General features: G+C 43.2%; 2 protein-coding genes across 2 annotated transcripts; both read left to right on the top strand.

Moving 5' to 3' along the window:
* Nucleotides 1-2,266: 2,266 nt before the first annotated feature.
* On the top strand, nucleotides 2,267-6,222 carry LOC123930605 (putative protein ZNF720). Its single transcript, XM_045986808.1, has 3 exons — nucleotides 2,267-2,281; nucleotides 5,488-5,614; nucleotides 6,113-6,222. Exons 1-3 carry the CDS (start codon nucleotides 2,267-2,269, stop codon nucleotides 6,220-6,222), a joined length of 252 nt encoding a protein of 83 aa, XP_045842764.1.
* Nucleotides 6,223-12,108: 5,886 nt separating this feature from the next.
* LOC123930606 (zinc finger protein 345-like) lies at nucleotides 12,109-20,371 on the top strand. The gene is given in 5 exon segments (XM_045986809.1): nucleotides 12,109-12,160; nucleotides 18,771-19,152; nucleotides 19,321-19,558; nucleotides 19,727-20,054; nucleotides 20,136-20,371. Coding segments are annotated over 5 exon segments (1,236 nt in total).
* The last annotated feature ends 216 nt before the right edge of the window (nucleotides 20,372-20,587 follow it).

Raw genomic sequence — 20,587 nt, forward strand, 5'->3', positions numbered from 1 at the left:
ATGTCTTTCTTGTTCCCATAATAAGAACTTCATTGTTTTCTCTACTGAAAGTGTCTTACATCATTTTAAGTCTTAGACCAGCCAAAGAATTGAGAACAATGCAGGGAAAACAAATTTTCCTCTCCTCACATTCATTGTGTTGTTTGAACTGACCTCCACGCTTCACACCCAGAACAGAACCTACAGACAGAGCTGGGGATCAAGGGCAGCCAGAGCTTCATTGCTTTGCCAGCCAAGGAGGCCTCAGCAGGTCGGGCCTTCAAACCTGCAGCCCACCTGGAGAAAGGGCTGGGGGTTTGTAGGGAAATATGGGATTATGTCCGATTTCCAGAGGAATTGTGTCTGTGCTGCTAGCCCTGTTCATCATCTTGTTGGGGTGGAACCAAGTTTCTGAATCAAAGGGCTGAGAAGTGAGGCAAAGAGGTTTGTGGAGAAGAGAAAGGTTACTTATTTGGAAATGGAGTCTTACTGATGTGGGAAGCAGAGGGAGAAGAATAATTACTGAATTTCCTTACCAACCAACAAGCCCTTGATATAGGCAGAGTGACTCTCCTCTAGGGACTCAACAACCTCCCCCTCAGGCTTTGCTAAGGGCAAAGGGCGATCCTAGGCTGACCCCTACCCCCAACCAAGATCCAGGAAGTCTACTGTAACTATTCCTTGTAAACTTTATCTCTAAATGCTCCAAGATACGTGTTGACAATCATTCCCTAGCATACAGCCCACTGACATACATCTAAAGGGTCTCACGACAAACGTTTCATTACCAGTAATGAATAACCTTTTCCCCAATAATACCTAGCTCCTCAAGGTCCTGGAAACGTTGCATCCAAAACTCCTTAGAGACTTACACCATCCCTGACCCCCCCCCCAACTGGCAAGTATATAATGAATCACTCCTCACAGCCCTTGGGCAGCAGCTCTTTCTGCCCGAGGTCCAGTCTCTGTGCCTCAATAAACCACCATTTTGCAGCAAAAATGTCTGAGGAATTCTTTCTTGGACATCGCCTCCCAACCTCACCCCACCGAACCTCACTTATATTCTAAGAACCAGGTTCCTGAAAGAAAGGAATGAGAAGTGAGGAGAAGAGGTCTGTGCAGAAGAGAAAGGTTAATTATTTGGAAAAGGAGTCTCACTGAAGCATTAATTGCTTTTATCTTTGTTCAACCTGATGCCTTGCAAGTGGTTTTCATTTCAGTCACCAAGACAGCTGTTGTAAGAACACTGCATACTTCACAGTGAGAAACCACTCAGTGTTTTCTGGAATGGCTAAAATAAAGTAAAAGGACAACACCCAATTTTCCTGGGAATGCTGAGGGTTAGATTTCTCGTATCACTGATGGGAGGGCAAAAAGAACATGCAGTGTGGAAGACTGTGTGGCAGGTCCTTACAAACAGAAACACCTACCAACGGAAGGGGAGTATTTTGTCACCCGAAAATATGTCTCTTGGCCTGAGCATTATTTTTGGCTGGTTATTTTTAATCAAAGGCAGATAAAGAAAGAACTCTGAAATCCTGTGTTTACTTTGAAAGAGACATTTGCATTCATATGGGAAAGTTCGGTCTCCCAGGGGTCTCCCTCTGTGTAGCAGAAAGAGAGAGAAGAAACCAGTCTCCGGAAATTCTGATGGTGGAGAAGGCAGGGCTCAAACTCTGCTCCCAGCCCCAGCCTTGGTTCCCCTTCTTGACCTGGTCCCCTCCCCAGTTCCTTCCCAGCAGGGTCACCTGTGGAGTTTCAGAGAGGATCTTCTCTGCGGGCCTCCCCCTCAGATTCTGTCAGTTGGTTTGGGCGAAAACAACACTGTTGTGTTAATTAAGGGCTCCAGGAGATTCTCAGCGAGGCCAGTGGGGAGCCTGAGGGCTTTCAGTGGTTTTCTGAGAGTGGATTTGCAGCTTTGGTCCTGGAGACGTGACAGGGTCTCTGCTCCATGAGTCTGGAGGGTCAGGTCCCTGCACCCCCCGGTTCCGATGCCTACGCTGAAGTTGTGAGTGGCGGTGGCAGGCGACCCCTCCCTCCCCACAAAGCAGCTAAGAAAAGTGCAGGGATTGGTGTCCTCATGGGAGCTCAAAGTTTTTGAGCTGCTCCGGACACAAAGGACTGGGAAGTTTGGCCTTTTTGCATCTCTGAGTCCTGTCTGCGGGTGAGCGGTGTGGGGAGAAGGAGCTCTGTTGCTGGATTTAAGGGCATTTTCTCCTGATGCAGCTGTGATTTCCCCCCAGATCCCTCGTGAGGACGAAATCTAGAGGTGGAGGCGAAGGCAGAAATGGCCGGTTCTCAGGTGAGCCTGGTGTCCCCGCGGAGCCGTGTCCTCTGTTTCTCCGCAGACCCTCTCCTTTAGAAGCTGCAGACATGGATGACTCGAGTTCCGGTGCTTCTCGTGTCTGCGTTAACCTGTTTTTCAGATCTGGTCAGAAGGGATACTCATGGTTAGGTCTTTAGAATGCTTCTCCATCTCAGAGCTTTCTGTCCTGTGTCCCCCATCTGGCTTCGATAGGGCATCAGCCATTGTCACTTTGAATTAAAGTCCCGCGAGGAGTGACAATATTCCGTTGGTGGCACATCCGAAGGGGAAGGTTTCGAGTCCCGAGATTCCTGTGGCTGATGAGGTCTGGTCCTGGGATATCAGGGAGGGAAATCATTTCTCATGCGGGCTTTCTGGATTCTCGATCAGCTTCGTGCAGCCGGGAGGTAAATGCGGACAGAAGCTCGGTGGGTATGAGTCCAGAAAAACTTGGAAACTTCTCATTCTAAGAAAGGGGGTGTGTGTGTCTTCATCTTTAGCACGTGAAAGAGATATTCTACTTAAAGTCCACTAGAGGAGGGCACCTGGAGGTCTTCGTTGACTAAGCTTGGACTGTTGGTTGAGCTCAGCTCAGGATCTCAGGATCCTGGACTGACATCCCCGCTTCTGGCTCTGTGCCCAGAGGGGAGTCCGCTTGCCATTCTCGTTTTCCCTCCATCTCCTCTAAAGTATAAATCAATCTTGGGTCCGAGGGTGGTTCAGTTGGTTAAGTGTCTGCTTTCTGCCTCCAGCTCAGGTCTTGATCCCCGGGGACCTGAGGTCCAGCCCCACATCGGGCTCCCAGGTGGGCAGGGATCCCACTTCTCCCTCTTCCTCTCCTGTTCTGCCTGTTTGTCGTCTGTCTCTCGCTCTGTTTGAAATAAAAACAATAATTTTTTTTCCAAATTTTATTTATTGTGGCACGTAGGTGGCTCAGTGGGTTAAGCCTCTGCCTCCAGCTCAGGTCTGATCTCAGGGTCCTGGGGTCCAGCCCCACATCATGCTCCCAGGTGGGTAGGGATCCCGCCTCTCCCTCTTCCTCTCCTGTTCTGCCTGCTTGTGCTCTCTCACTTGCTCCCTTTGAAACAAATCCAGTCTTTGTAAAAAAATTTTATTTATTGGTAAGAAAAACAGTGAGAGCACAAGTAGGGTATGCTATGGGCAGAGGGAGAAGGCTGCCCACTGAGCAAGGACACCCTCCCACCCCCAGCAATGTAGGAGGTGTTCCCAGGACCTTGTGTCTTGGCCTGAGCAGCAGGCTGAGGTCCACTGACTGAGACACCCAGTTGCCCCTATAATTACAATCTTTAAAGAAGATGAAAATAAAAATAAACCTTAAAAATTAAAAGAAAAGAAAGTCATAAACTAGGTGTTACTAGCACAGGGACATTGTGCTGTCTCAGTGTAGTAGTGTCTCTGTCACTGGCTTGGGGCCCCAGATGGGGGTCCATGATTGGCTGCAGCCCATCCAGCAGTGCTGCCAGAATTCCCCTGAGGCAGGACAAAGGCAGTGGAAGTTTACTGAAGACCTAAGAGATCAGCAGGCAGGAGGGCAAAAGAGAGCTTGTCTGCAAGGGGGTGGGGGGGTCTAAAGGGGGAAGGAAGGTGAGGAATTTGGGGAACCAGGAACTTGCTCCTTTCTGCTCACTGTGCCTGGTTGTCAGAAGACTATTGGTTCCTTAGGGTCTTGGTAATTTTGAGGTGCGTCCTCTGATGGCCCTGTCTGGACTCAGCCAAGGGGACACTGGGGCCCTTCCTGCACTCCTTTCCTCAAGCCTTCTTGCATAAAAGCCATCCCTACAGAAGGAAAGTGTTTGATTTTTGTAGGTATATCCACTGTATTTGCATAATTAGATTTACATTCTGAATTCCTGCTTTCAGTCCTCAGGAAAACAGCAGTGATGATGTGTCCTTTGATGTGCATTAGGCGCTGAAAGCAGTTTGTTTCCATTCAGCTGTTGGGAACTTTTATTGGCTTGGTGCTGTTAGCCAAATCCTCCCCTGTAATGTTCCTATTTTCCCTCCTGTCATTTGTAAGGAGCATGGGATACTGAGGAATATGCAGGAACTGTCGCATTTCAGGTGTAAACGTCTTTCTTCTGTGTTTCTCTTGTTTGTAGGCTCGTTCTTTCTCTTTGCTTCCTTCCTTCCTTCTTTCCTTCTTTTAAACATTTTCTCAGCTGAGAGAGTGCTTGAGAGTGAGGAAAGGGAAAGAAGGAGAAGCAGATTCCGCACCGGGTGGGCAGCTCAACTCAGGGCTCCATATCAGGAGTCTGGGATCATGACCTGAGCTCAAGGCAGACCCTTAACCCACTGAACTATCTGGGTCCCCCTTTCTTGTAGTTTCTGTGGAGGAGAACAAAGCCAAAGAGGTGTGGATAAAATTAAATGTCCTTCAACTTCCAGTCTGTTGACAAATACCTGAGAAAGGCAGAATAGGACATTCCTCGGGGAACTCACTGCTGCCTGAAGGTTAATGTTTTGTTGGATGCAAAAAGCAGCCTTAGCCTAACAATAGTCCTCCAGGATCCTGTAATTCCTCTTTAACAGATGAAAATTGCTTTGGAAATTTCTTGAACTCTATCCCCCAAATGTAGCTTGGCCACCATCCTTCAAGCTTGTGGCCCACTGATAGATATCTGGAGTGTCTCCTGACTAAAGTGTTACTAAAGAGTGAGTGGCCTCATCAGAACACCAGCTGGGAGGCCCTGTGGGTCCTGGAAATTGTTTCCAAATTCCTTAGCGCCTCCTGCTGTCCCTCACCCCCTCCCCGCCTGAAAGCATAGAACCAGTTCACTGCTCACATCTTTCCTTTCCCCTTTCATTAGGACCAGAGTGTTTGTATCACGGGTATCTCAACCATTCCTTCATCATTCACTTCAGGACCCCAATATTTCACATCAGAAACATGTCTAGAATTCCTTGACCATTGGCTCCTCTCCCGCATCCCAACACCTTGCACTGGACAAGGAGGGCTGTCACCTCTTTGACGTGGATAGAGTTGACTTCTGGGAGTGAGAGGAGTGACAATTCTCAACCAGGCAGCCTTCTTCCCCATAGGTTTTTCTTTAACTCCACACCCATGTCAGGGAGAAGGAAAGGTCAGATCTGGTTCTAACTGGTGACATTAACTCCCACTTTCATCTTAGGAAACATCGTGAACTGTTTCAGTGGCCACTTGGTGACTGTGGTATTTGTTGCAGGGACAGCTGACCTTTAGGGATGTGGCCATTGAATTCTCTGAGGAGGAGTGGGGACGCCTGACCCACACTCAGCGGCAACTGTACAGGGATGTGATGTTAGAGAACTATGGACACCTGCTCTTCTTGGGTGAGGAAGACTCCTTCCAGATTTCTAAAACCCCACGCAGGGTTTTGTTCCTTCCTGTGAAGACTGCCTCTTGGGAGATTTATCTTTGAATGAGTGGAATTCAGATCCAGGCAGAAAGGGAAAAACGTAGATGTTTGTAGATTGAGAGAAAAATGTTCATGATGTTTCCTTTTCAGCCTCACCTTCTCCTTCCTCAAGGTAACATGGTGGCTTGTGTAAATGTGTGGCAGTTCTCAACCTTTATTGGCATAGAAAGGTGCTGCTCACATCTGAGACTGAAATTTCCCCTTCTTATTATCATGTCTGCTACTTGGAAGTGGAGGTTAGGATGGGAACATTGGAAATGCCTCCTGTGTGTTCTAAATGGACTGTTAGGCAACAGTTTTTAGGAAACCATTTTCTGGAATTGTCCAAAATCATCTCTTCTCTACTGAACAAAAGACTCATGGAAAGTTCGAATTGGCAGCAGTAGTCCTTTTTCTTTTTCCTCATAAACAGGTCTCACTGTGTCAAAGCCAGACCTGATCATGTTTTTGGAGCAAGAGAAGCAGCTCTGGCATGTGAAGAGAAAGGAGACCAAAGGCTTCCATCCAGGTAGGTGGGAATGAGTGAGGCAGTGACAGAGGGGACGTCCAAGTCTTAAGGTTGACCTTAAGCTATGGTTCGAGTAGCTCTCCTTGAAGGAATGTCAGTTGGACACATGCCCAGTTTTATGCCTCTCTCTCTCCCAGAGGGACATCTGCTCTCCAACTAGGCTAAAGTCTTTGTAAATTCTGGATTTCATCATGAGACAAGTAGGTCAGGGTAGATGTATGCACAGTGGGGTTTGGTGCAGAAATTTCCAGAACACTGGAGACAGATTTCTAATGTTCTCTGCCTTGGCTTTCTAAGGTTATGGAGGCTTTATTACTAGTCTTAAAACTGAGATTTACTAACTTCATCAGATAACAAAGCACTGCTCTAAAAATGAGAAAATATACCGCTTTATTTCCCTTCAAGTGTTCTTTTTTCTTTTTTTCTGTTTCACATGTAGAAATTTCCACTCTTTGAGTTCTATTCTCAATGTCTCTCTTTGTTTCCTAGAATGCCTACATAAAAAATCCTATTGGTGAACTAGCACATTTAGAACTTGGACTTGTAGCCTTTAATAAAGTTTCATTCATTATCTCATTTTTTAATAATTGCATCATGATTCTGTCGCCTGTGAACTTCTTGTGATTTTGTCATGTGTGTTTTCACTTTCTGATTAGTTCTGTATGTGATTCAGCTCTATATTTTGCACATCAAATGTCGTGATATAACAGGCACATGTGCTTTTTATGTAGTGAGTTAGACAATTAGTAAGATTCCCATATATTTTATTTAAAAATTTTATTTGTTTGAGAGACAGAGAGAGAGAAAAAAAATGAGTAGGGAAAGGGCAAAAGGAGAGGGAGAAGCAAACACCCTGCTGAGCAGGGAGCCCTGGATCCAGGACCCTGAGCTCATGACCTGAACTGAAGGAAGCTGCTTAACTAATTGAGCCCCACAGTTACATTGAATCCCCATGTTTGGAAAATTCTTTTTTTCAGTAATGAGATATTATTTCTGGGAAATTAATCATGAGCTTTTTTTCTACTTTCCTCAGAATGTATCAGAATTTAACCCCAAATATTAATTTCATATACAGTGTCTCTCAGCATATTTTTCAACTTCATGGTGTTTATATACTGTGAAATGAATATGCTGTTTGTTTCCTCTGTCTTACAGAATGGATTATAGCGTTACATTCTGTGCAGGAGGGGGAATATATTAATGACATAGTACATTTCTTTCAAGCTTTTTAAGTGTTCATAAAATTTTCACTTACACCTTTTTATGATTGATTTTAATGAGAATTCTTTACGATGTTAGAGTCCATGAAGACATGCCAATCAAACGCTTGTTTTTCATGGGTACGTGGACACAGTTTTAAATTATGGTTATATGGAAGTTTTCCTTTTCTGTCATACATCAGTGTTTTATTTAGAATTTCTTGGGTTGAGTTTTGTCTTACTCGGATTTGGTAATTTCCTAATAATGTGTTTCTTCTGTCTGGATCATTCCACCACATTAGTTAGGTGTGGATTCGGTGTTATCTGTGTGTGTTGTTATAGGAAGGGAATTTTCAGCTCAGTATATTTCAAGACCATGTGAGTATAACTCAAAAAAGAGTGAGTTTTATGCTTTTTGCTGGTAAATTTTGTGTGTCTTTGTCTTGTGTTTGTACGTCACACATACCTACTATGTGAACCCTACTTTTTGTCTCCTTGGTGAGTGGTCAGTGAATGTTGTACCATGTCTAGGTTGAGTTGTCATCCACATAGAATTCATTTCACCATGTATTTGTGGGTGAATTTTTATTCTCTCTGCATGAGAGAAAGACTTTCTTGAATTCAAAGTAATTTTCAAACTTTTGACACTTCTGTATCATGTTTTGGTATGAAATATGAAAGATATATTTTATCTGTCATTGTAAGATTAATATGATTGATATGCGTTGGTACCTTTCTCGTTGACTTTTGTATCTTCTGGGAGTATGTTCCTTGTGGTTACCTTAGAGATTCCTTAAAGCAACATTGTTGTAAAACAGTTTAAAACTCAGTGTCAATTACATAGCGAATTTTTCTTCCTGTCTCTACCCCTGCGCCTGCCCCCCACTTTGATACTACAAATTCTTTTATGTTGTGTACTTTATGACCTACGTTTGTGATTTTAACACTTTTTTTTAAAAGGACAAAGCTCTATAGCAGAAATAAACGTGACTGGTATCTCATTACAACATTGCAGGTTTGTGTAATTGTCTGCATATTTATGCTCAGCAGAGAGCTTTGTGTTCTCGTGTGGTTGCAGGTTCTGAGTAGAATCCTTTTATTTCATGTAGAGAACACTCCTTTAATGGTTCTTCTGGACAGATCTACTGGTAAACGTAGAGGAGTCTTTACTTGGGAATGTCTTCATTTCTACATCTGTGAAAAAGAATTTTGCTCAGTAAAGTATTCTTGGGTTTTTTTTTTGTTGTTGTTGTTGTTTTTGATCTTTCAGTAGCTGAGTGCATTATGCCAGCCCCATTCTTGTTGGGACTGCTGGGAATCCCACTACTACTCTTCTAGGAGCTCTTGCACAAGGTGAAGTGTATTTGCCATGCTGTTTCAGAAGTCTCTTTTCATCTGTGGTGTGTGATGGTTTAATTACATCATGTCATCAGTCATCCCATTCTTTGTATATAGTCTGCTGTATATACCATAGTTTTATAAGGAAGTAATTTGAGGAAATAAAATATTAAGGCCATCATAGTGCACAGACATTTACTGTGGTGCACTGGATTTACAAGATAAACTTGTCTGTGTATGTGGACCATTACTGATGAACAGCACGTTATTCAGTGGTTAACTGTATTTGTTAGTAGACCTGAAAGGATTCAGGGGCAGATAGATCTCTAGAGAGGGACAATTATTTTCAGTGTAATTCATTTTTTCTTTTGACTCTTTTGTACATGTAGATGAGTGTCCAAAGAAAGGCAGAGTAGCAGAAGTTTCATCAGATAAACCAGCCTTTTGTCTTTTGTTTATACTACTTTGGTATCAGGGTACTGCTGACCTCACAGAATGGTTTTGAGTGTATTTCTCTATTTCAGTATGTATAAATTTCTTTTTTATTGCTAAGATTTTGGTAAGGATTGTCATGAATGGTTTTTGTAAATGTTAGTTTCTTTTTGTTGTACTGAACCATGACTCACCATCTAATGCCCAGGGTTTCTACCTAACAAGTGCTAATTGAACAAAGTCACTACAAATATAACGATATGGCCTAGTCAGAGAATTCTCAGGAACTCTTGGTAAAATTTTACCTTATATGTTTCTCCAGTTGTTCTGTGAGCATAGAGAACACAAGCAGAGTTTTAGGGTTTTGATCTGCACAGAATGCAATGTGTCATATTAAGCTAAAGACAGATTTTGGAGCCAGAGAAGTAACTAGGAAGAAGCATGTGTACATACATATGTGTGTGTACCTATAGCTTAAGAAGGAAAAGAAATCTTGTGTGTGTGTGTCTGTGTGTGTGTCCCAACACTAAAATGACCACAATCACAGAGGGTTTCTGAGAGGGACTTTTTTTTTTAAGATTTTATTTACTTATTTATTTGACAGACAGAGATCACAAGTAGGCAGAGAGGCAGGCAGAGAGAGAGAGAGGGAGGAGGAAGCAGGCACCCCGCTGAGCAGAGAGACTCATGTGGGGCCAGATCCCAGGACCCTGAGATCATGACCTGAATCGAAGGGAGAGGCTTAACCCACTGAGCCCCTCAGCCACCCCTGAGAGGGACTTCTGTGGGGATAACTCAGATTGACCTTTGACTTAGTTCCTGCAGAGGTTGTGCAGAGTGGCCTGGGTTGGAATAACTGGGAGCACTTATAAGTCTTGGATCCCTATGGCTAACCTTGCGCTACCATGTCAGTAGCTCTGTGGTGCTTTCCTTTCTTTTTCCTTTCCTTTCTTACCTAGTCTCAGGTGACTGTCTAGGGACTAGACCTTTAGAACCTGTATCTGGGGACACATTCATAGTTAGGTTCTTCAGGGAAGGTAGTAGCCTGTGGGTAATGTAATGAGATACTCAGGTGTGTAGTCTTGGGTCTCCAGGTGTGAATGTTGACTCCTTTGTGTTAGGCCTTTCCTGTATTGTTCCTTGGATGCCTGATCTTTATGTCTATTTTGAGTAGTCAACCAGGAAACCACTAAGGCTATATATGTGTGCTGTCAGCTGGAATGTTGACTTTGAAGTGTCCCTTTGTGGAAGCTGTTCTGTATGAGGATGGCTGCAAGAACCATTGAGTGTCAAGGAGGAAAGAGAATCCAAACCTGGGTCACCTTCTAGAAGGGCCTCTTTCTCCTTTGTCCCGTGTGCCTCATGTTCCTATGTCAGGCAGCCAGATTCAAACCCTGACTCTACCAATAGTGAGAGGCTCACTATACCTTCCTTTATCTACATCATTTCTTTCAAAATCAGTAAATGAAAAAATAAATTATTTCTTTCAGTACAAGGAGAATAGTATTAGCCCTAACCCATAGAATCCAGAGCATTGAATACATAAAGAGCAGATTCAGTAACTGTGGGACATACAGTGTATGCAGTACGCAGAGGATCATGTCAGATGCTAGGGAATATTTGGATTTTCTTTTTAATGATAAAATGTAGCCCACAAGTCATGTTTCATACTGAGCCCTCTCTGAATGTGAATATTGAACCTTGTAAAAAGAAATAGCCTGTGTGCATTTGAAACTTGGAAATATCTGTCTGATGCCAATTTTCATTGGAATCCTGTGGAATTGTGGTTTTATTCTCAGTCATCTGAATGTAGCCAACTGTTGTTTTTTTCTTTCTTTTAGCAATTTTTTCTTATATCATACCCCAGAGATCGAATCCTTATGTTTATCGGTCAGAAATGTATTATAAACTAATGTGCTCTGTGGTTTCCTTAGTGTCTGAGGTTTCCTATTTTTTTTTCTCCTACATGCTAACAAATTGAAATGTCCTCTGAAAAAGGTGAATCATGTTTTCTTTTTTTTTAAAGATTTTATTTATTTATTTGACAGAGATCACATATAGGCAGAGAGGCAGGCAGAGAGAGAAGGGGAAGCAGGCTCCCCGGTGAGCAGAGAGCCCAATGCAGGGCTTGATCCCAGGACCCTGAGATCATGAGCTGAGCTGAAGACAGAGGCTTTAACCCACTGAGCCACCCAGGTGTATCTGAACTATGTTTTCTTTTCATTTCCTTACATAGATCAGTTTTTCTACAGACTTTATTTATTTATTAGTGAGAGAGAGAGAATGAACACAAGGTTGGGGGAGGGCCAGAGGCAGAGTAACAAGTAGACTCCCCACTGAGCAGGGAGTCCCAGGCAGGGCTCTATCCCAGGACCCTGAATCAGGATCCAGTTTTTAGGCAGAAGCTTAACTGACTGAGCCACCCAGGCTTCCCTACACAAATCATGTCATGATATGGATTTACAGGGCCAAGATCTTAGATGCTGACTTCTCCGTTAATTTATCTCTCTGTCTTCCTCCTCTAGTGGTGTTTAGCAGTCTCCCAGGACCACACACCCAATGTCAGTTGTGGTGTCATAGATCTTCCATGGGCCTCTGTGCTCAGATGAATGATTATTCCTCTATTCCCACAGCAGACATGCCTCTAGGAGCTGGGCAAATGCCATAATCTTTGTCTTGCAGGCAAGATTGCATTGCAATCGTGGCAACCTGATAGATGTACCATTGTCTCTCTTTACTTCACTGCAGGTACGATAAGTTCTACAGCTTTTATTGCCAAACAGGGGAGCATAGGCGACTCATTGGCCATTTTCTGTAATGGAGTCTGACCCACACTGACAGCTTTTGGATGAAAGATTTCTGCCATGATGTTGGATGCACACTTCATTTTTAGGTTTGCAGAGTGGCCAGGAATGTGTCTTTGGTGGTACCATGTGCATCTTGGGTATCTTCCAGAGCTTTGCCATTGGCCCTATGGCCGATGGTTGGAAAATCTTAAAGTCAAACCTTCCAGGTACATTGACTTTGTGATCTACCCTGTGTGTAACTGTATATCACTCCCAGATGAGCAGCAAAAGATCATGAAGGAAAATGTACTGGTTACTGTTGTGGATATCTGCACCGAATCCCACATGTGCCTTATATAGATTATCACTATTCCTTGAAGTCATGTGGTGACCTCATGATCTGCACAGGTGTTTCCTTGATTGATGTTTTAGTTATAATTGTCATTCCACTCATATTTGATAGTATAGTGACAGCATCTTGATCGTGGGTAGCGGACAGATGAGTTTATTGTATTGGAAAACAGATGTCTGTTTCCTTGGCCGAAGATCGGGCATATACGCTAGATGTTCCTTGAAGATACTGGGGTTTCCTATGCTCAGAGCCTCCAACACAAACCCATCGCATGTGCAGCATCTCCCAATACCAGTTGGGGGTGGGCAGCTGGCCAGTGCAGTTACTGTGATGAAGAGGTTTTTTTTTTCTTTTTTTAAGATTTTATTTATTTATTTGAAGAGAGAGATCACAAGTAGGCAGAGAGGCAGGCAGAGAGAGAGGAGGAAGCCGCTCTTCCTGCTGAGCAGAGAGCCCGATGTGGGGTCTGATGAGGACCCTGGGATCATGACCCGAGCTGAAGACAGAGGCTTTAACCCACTGAGCCACCCAGGCGCCAATGTGATGAAGATGTTTTATGATGTTTGCTGTGTCATGAGCCATAAGACACTTGGACTTTGACCTAGGAACCTCCTGTCTTCTGCCAGTATTGGAAAATTGTTACAGACCAACGGGGTACAGTATAGAATGTGTGTCATCTTGGAAGTTTTATATTTATTGAGATAATCCGTGGACTTTATTCGAAGCAAGATATTCATAGGTCTGCTTGTTTGTTCATTTCCATTGTTATTTTGATTATACACATAAGTGAATATGAATGGTATTTATCTTTGAATCTCTGACTTAGTTCACATCGCATAATTACTTCTGGGTCAAACCTCATTATCTCAAATGCAAGACATAATGAAAAAAGCATAATGAGACACACAATACATTGAATAGCCTGATCGTTACCAGTGTGGAATGGAGAAGGATGATGGGCATCATGAGGAAGTGGGAATGGGAAGTAGAGGCTTCCATGGGGTTAAAAGAATACAGGGAACTCCTCCAATGGTATTTTCATAGCATATTATGGTGCCAGATGGTAGTTACTTGTGGTGAGCATAGTAGAACCTACAGAGTTGTCAAATCCCCATGTTCTACACCTGAACTAATGGAACATTGTCCATTATACATTAATAGAAAAGAAATCAAGATAGATACTGAGAAGCATATACCTATGTAGATTAAACTAGTGTCTTAAGAAGTTGCAGGTAGTGTGCCTGGTGGCTGACTGGGTTATGCCTCTGCCTTCGACTCATGTCATGATCTCAGGGTCCTGGGATTGAGCCCCACATTGGGGTCTCTGATCAGTGGGGAGCCTGCTTCCCCCTCCCTCTCTGTCTGCCTCTCTGCCTACTTGTGATCTCTCTCTCTGTCAAATAAATCAATTTAAAAATCATTAAAAAAATTCAAAAAGATTTGCAGGTTAAGAAAACTAACCCTACTCTTCCAAAGAAGCTACTCCAAAGTATTCATATTAGGATAAAGTCCTAGGATAGCAAATTGATCTGTATCACAGTAGAGATAAAGTTTCCTTAATATAGAAGGGAGGGGACAGGGAACAAGAGCCATGTGCCCAGCAGTGTGAAGAAGTAAACTGGAAGACCAAGAAGAGCCTGTGGTCCTCATAGGCTGAGCAGCCACGGGGGTACCTGAAAGAACAGTCATTTCTGTGAGAGGTTTTTTTTTTAACTTGGTTTTGTTTTTTTTCAGTGTTCCAAGATTCATTGTTTATGCACCACACCCAGTGCTCCATGAAACATGTGTCCTCCTTAATACCCACCACCAGGCTCCCCCAAACCCCCACCTCAATACCCTCCAAAACCCTCAGCTTGTTTCTCAGAGTCTGCCAGCTCTCGTGGCTCAGCTCCCACTCCAGTTCCCCCCAACTCACTTCTCTCCATCTGCCAATGTCCTCTGTGTTATTCCTTATGCCCCACAAGTAAGTGAAACCATATGACACTTGACTCTCTCTGCTTGACTTACTTCACTCAGCATAATCTCCTCCAGTCCTGTCCATGTTGATAAAAGTTGGGTTTTCATTCGTTCTGATGGAGGCATAATATTCCATTGTATATATGGACCATATCATCTTTTTAAAAAAATTAACATATAATGTGTTATTAGCCCCAAGGGTACAGGTCTGTGAGTCATCTGGCTTACATACTTCACAGTACTTCTGTGAGAGCTTCTTAAGTCCATTTCCTTGGACTTAAGGAAATGAGAGTGTGGTCTCTCTCTTCTCTCACCATTTAAGAGTGTGTAGTAATGGCCACAGGTTTCAGGATGGCTTTTCTGTGTAAGTGGATCCTTTGGAGAAGACCAGAAAGTGTAACCAACTTTTATAACTGTGCTCATTTTCACCAAAGTCAGTTTTCTTAAAAAAGATTTTATTTACTTATTAGACACAGAGAGAGAGAGATCACAAGAAGACAGACAGGAGGAGGCAGGCCCCCCACCGAGCAGAGAGCCGGATGCGGGACTCAGTTGCAGGACCCTGAGATCATGACCTGAGCCAAAGGCAGAGGCTTAACCCACTGAGCCACTCAGGCGCCCCACCAAAGTCAGTTTTCAAGAGGAAGCCTAGGTAGGAAGAAGTGATCCTGTAGCCTGAAGCCATGGGTAGTAGCAAAAATGCAGGGGAAACTTGAAATTGATAAAGGCCACGGATTCAGTGGGGTCCAAGTTACAAAATCCAGTGTTGCAGCCAGAAGCAGTTTGCACCTGCATTTCTTATGAAGGAGGGAGCTATTTCCATGAATACGATGGTGTGGTGAATTGAAGAAGGAAAAATAAGAAGAGGTCCAGAGAACAGTGACCAGTCATTTGTAGGGGTAGGATTGGCTTGAGTGAAGGGTGAAGGCAAGCAAAGGACTCCATACTCACCTGTATGCTCTGCTCCCTTTTTAGGAACCTTTCAAACTATCGTGATTCAGTCCTGGAATTTTGAGCGGAGCATGCATTGTCAATCAGGTGGCACAATTGTCAAAAGTAGAAACTCAGACGTCACCCAAATATCTAAATCAGAGTATGAACTTTAACAGGATCTTCAGTTCATCGTCATACACATTAACATTGGAGACGTGCCCATCTGGCTCAGCCAGAGTCTTCCATTATTCTACTCCTGATGTCAGGTCTGTAGGACATTAGTTTGATAACTGTGCCTTTTTGTATGCCTTAAATCAGGATATATGCTCTTTATTTCCCAGATTATTTGGGTATGGGTTATCCCTTGACGTCCACATAAGAAAAGGATGGATTTTGATTTTTGTGCAAAAATGGCATTGGAGTTTTGGTAGAGATTGCATTTTCTGTAGATCCCTTCAAGATTTATTGTGTTTCAATTACTCCAGTGAAAGAATATAGTTAGGTTTCCTACTTATTGATTCTTTGATTCCTGCACAGTACATTGCACTATCATCGTTTCTGGTTTGACCTCTACCATTATGTTAAACTGGAAGCATTTTTTGAGGGGGGCAGGGGTTTGCCAGCAATGTATGATGTCTCCGTTTTCAGAATAGTTCTTTGTTGTGTAGAAACAAAACTAATTTTTCTGTGCTGGTTTGTGTACCAGCTTTACAAAATCCATGAGTTTTAACATGATTAAAACAATAAGGATTCCCAAGAGAAGAAATGGCAGTGGTGTAGGAGGGTCCTAGACTCATGAGTCCTGTCATGAACACCACTAGGTAAATTTCAGGTCATCCTAAATGCCCCAGACATTGGGCTGAAGAGTGACAGGAAAAAATCCCCAAGTAAGATGAGAGAAGAGGCCACATGGAAGATGGCAGATAGTGTGGAGACATGGTTTAGGGAGGAGAGAGGAGTATAGCATTGTGGAAGGCAGGGAGCCCCGGGTTGTGCAGTAGGTGTCATGACAGAGGAGCACTCAGGGGGATGCCTCAGGAGGTTTCCCAAAGCCATTGGCTTGGAGAGGGAGAAGGGCTGAATTTCATGAGTTCTTGGAACCAGCACATCTTAAAGCCTGGAGTTTAATGGTCAGCAGGTTTGGATGGGATCGAACCAGGAGGGCACTCAGGTACTCCTGGAGAGAAGGCTGGCAAACAACCTGGGGGCACTGAGTGTGGAAAAACATCTGAAGAACACCTGGGGTGCACAGTGGGGAGAGTATTTGTAGTCTAGGAGCACATTCCTGAGAGGAAACATTCAGTGACATGTGGCTTCCAGAACATGGGAGCCCTCTTCTGTCCTGTAGCATAAAGACTGAGCCCCACTCAGTGAAGACACTGGCTCTCTGCCTTGCTTACACCAGGCCTCACCCCCTGTGATCTGAGGGGACTTCCCTTCTCAATGAGCCTTGACTCAGGCTCAGCAAGGTCAGCCCCTGCCCACATCATGTCTCCTGATCAGAGAGTTCTGCAGGGACGCAGTCCTGGTGGAGTCGATGTGAGGTCTCCTTTCATAAGCACAGCAGAGCTCATGTAATTCAAACTGGCCACATTCCGGCCAGGGACCAAACACTGCCCGTAGCAGGCAAGGAGAGCCCCTGCAGACCACTGGTCTGAAGGATACAACAGGACATATTACTGACTTTTGTAATGGACAGAGGAAAGTAAAGAGTTAGACAAATGCCAAGATGAAAGAATTTATCCCAAAGAAAACCAGCAGATAAGACGAAGGGCAGACATACAATGGAAAACAGTAGTAAGGAGCTTGATGGAGAATTTAAGGTTGCAATCATAAGAATACTCAAGGAGTGAGAAAACAATAGTGAGAACTTTACCACAGAGATAAGAGTTAAATAATTGGGTGCTTGGTGGCTCACTTGGGTAAGTACCGCCTCTTGATTTCTGCTTAGATCTTGATCACAGGTTGCTGGGATGCAGGCTCAAGTCAAACTGTGTATTCAGTGTGATGCTTGCATGTGATTCCCTCCCTCTGTGGCTCCCACCTGAAGTCTTGTGATTCCCCTCAAATATTGTTGCCTCTTATAATTTTCTTCCTATAGTCAGTTATACTTTTACTGTACTCTGTTTGATTCAGTTTTCTGTTTCCATATCCTCCGTTCTTCTGCTAAGTTTGAGCTCATATGATCCTTTTTGTGATTGTTAGAGATACAGGAAAGTGATTTCTGCTACACTGTGACCATATCACAGAATTATCTATTAGGATATATGGTCAATATGTTGTGTACCATGTTACATATCCATGGGGAAATGAGGTCCTGATGACTCCTTGTCAGCCATTGTTCCAACATTGTCTGACTGACTTGATGCTTCTGCATTAGAAGTCATCAGTATATTCTTCTGAATGTAGTGAGTGCAATGGTTTAACTTTTATTTCGTATCTTTCAGCTCTCTCTTCACATGACACCCCGAGTTTCCTGCTACAGCAGAGCATAGAAGGTTCTTTCCAGAACGGGTCAACACACAGATACAAAGATAGTGCTTTTGAGATTTTACACTTATGTACAGACTGGGACAGTGATGGAGACAGCAAAGGGCATCAAAGAAATCCTGGACGATACACGCAAACAAAGGCAATTGCCCTTAATGAGAATCTCACTGCCCCAGATGGTGAAGGATATAAACCGCTGTGGAAGACCTCCCTTTTTAAGTCAACTGTTTCTGCAGAGCAGTGGGTCTCTGTCAGCACAGGCTCCAATCATATATTCAACCTTAGCGATTTCTGGACAGACCATTTGGAACATCTGGAAAGTAACTTAGTCCATGCTGAAAATAATGATTTGAGCCATTTGGAAGATAGGATTGGCCTGACCTTAAATCAGAGATTTAGAAATGAACAAAGTGCTCAGTGGGATCCATTTGAGAGGGACTTCACTGAAGAGTTGACCCTACAGTATGATGAGAGGCTTTTCATTGGAGACAGAATTGCTCAATGCACTAAATCTGAGAAAACATTGAACCAGGGCTCCAGTGTTCACAGATGTGTCAGGGCTAGGTTTGCAGAGAACCATTATGAATGTGATAAATGTGGGGAAGGCTTTCATCCATGTTCTAGCCTCAGTATACATAATGGTCACCATTTGGGAGGCAGTCCTCATAAATATAATGAATGTGGGAAAGCTCGTAACCAGTCCTCCAGTGTTGGTGATCATCAGAGAATTCATGAGGGAAAAAGCCCATTCAGATGTAATAAACCAGGGACGATGTTTAGTCAGTCATCAAGCCTAAACATCAATGAGATAATCCCTTGGGGAAAGGAAAGTTACACTTTTAAGGAATGTGGTAAATCCTTTGACTGCCACTCAACACTATCTCAACATCAGCAAATGCATACTGGAGAAAAAGTATACAAATGTGAAGAAGGTGGTCAAAGGTTTAAGGACTGTTCATCAATAAATGGACTTTCGCAGATCTGTTCTGGAGAGAAACCCTGCAAATGCCAAGAATGTGGTAAAGCTTTTAGCCTTCACTCAAGTCTTAATAGACATCACCAAATTCATATTGCAGGGAAAAAGTACAACTGTAATGAATGTGCCAAAGCCTTTACATCATGCTCAAAACTTATTCAACATCAGAGAATTCATAGTGGAGATAAACCTTACCAATGTCAAAAATGTGGCAAGAGCTTTAACCAGAGGTCATCCCTTCTTACCCATCACAGAATTCATTCTGGAGAGAAACCTTACCAATGTCAAAAATGTGGCAAGAGCTTTAAATGCCTTTCACACCTTTCTCAACATCATAGAATTCATACTGGAAAGAAACCTTACCAATGTCAGGAATGTGGCAAGGCCTTTACCTGGAGGTCAAATCTTTCTCGGCATCACAAAATTCATACTGCAGAGAAAACTTACCAATGTCAAGAATGTGGCAAGGCCTTTAAGTGGAGGTCACATCTTTATCAACATCACAATATTCATAATGCAGAGAAACCTTACCAATGTCAAAAATGTGGCAAGGCCTTTAACTGGAGGTCAGGTCTTGCTGAGCATAACAGAATTCATTGTGGAGAAAAATTTTACCAATGTGAAGAATGTGGCAAGCCCTTTAAGGAGAGTACAACTCTTATTGAACATCACAGAACTCATACTGGAGAGAAAACTTACCGATGTCAAAAATGTGGCAAAAGCTTTAGTTGGAAGTCATCCCTTATTCAGCATTACAGATCTCATACTGGAGAAAAACCTTACCAATGTCAAAAATGTGGCAGGAGCTTTAGCCGGAGGTCATCCCTTATTAAACATCACAGGATTCATACTGGAGAGAAACCTTACCAATGTCAAAAATGTGGCAAGGCCTTTTGTTACAGGTCATCCCTTACTCACCATCATGGAACTCATACTGGAGAGAAACCTTACCAGTGTCAAGAATGTAGTAAGGCCTATGCCATCCCTTCACAACTTACTAAACATCACAGAATTCATAGTGGAGAGAAACCTTACCAATGTCAAGAATGTGGCAAGAGCTTTAAATGGAGTTCATACCTTATTCAACATCACAGAACTCATACTGGAGAGAAAACTTACCGATGTCAAAAATGTGGCAAAAGCTTTAGTTGGAAGTCATCCCTTATTCAGCATTACAGATCTCATACTGGAGAAAAACCTTACCAATGTCAAAAATGTGGCAGGAGCTTTAGCCGGAGGTCATCCCTTATTAAACATCACAGGATTCATACTGGAGAGAAACCTTACCAATGTCAAAAATGTGGCAAGGCCTTTTGTTACAGGTCATCCCTTACTCAACATCATAGAACTCATACTGGAGAGAAACCTTACCAGTGTCAAGAATGTAGTAAGGCCTATGCCATCCCTTCACAACTTACTAAACATCGCAGAATTCATAGTGCAGAGAAACCTTACCAATGTCAAGAATGTGGCATGGCCTTTATCCACAGCTCATCCCTTACACGACATCACATAATCCATAGTGGAGAGAAACCTTACCAATGTCATGAATGTGGCAAGAGCTTTAAACGGAGTTCATACCTTATTCAACATCACAGAACTCATACTGGAGAGAAACCTTACCAATGTCAGGAATGCGGCAAGGCCTTTACCTGGAGGTCAGGTTTTACTCGGCATTACAGAATTCATTGTGGAGAATAAGCTTACCAGTGTGAAGAATGTGGCAAGCCCTTTAGGGACAGCTCAGTTGTTATTGAACATTACAGAACTCATACTGGAGAGGAAACTTATCAATGTCAAATATGTGCCAAGGCCTTTAAACTTTTCTTGACGTCATAGATTTCATAGTGGAGAGAAACCTTACCAATATCAGGAATGTGGCAAGGCCTTTAAGGTGAACTCACACCTCAGTCGACA

Source organism: Meles meles, chromosome 19 (assembly GCF_922984935.1).
Source record: "Meles meles chromosome 19, mMelMel3.1 paternal haplotype, whole genome shotgun sequence".
Classification (NCBI taxonomy): domain Eukaryota; kingdom Metazoa; phylum Chordata; class Mammalia; order Carnivora; family Mustelidae; genus Meles; species Meles meles.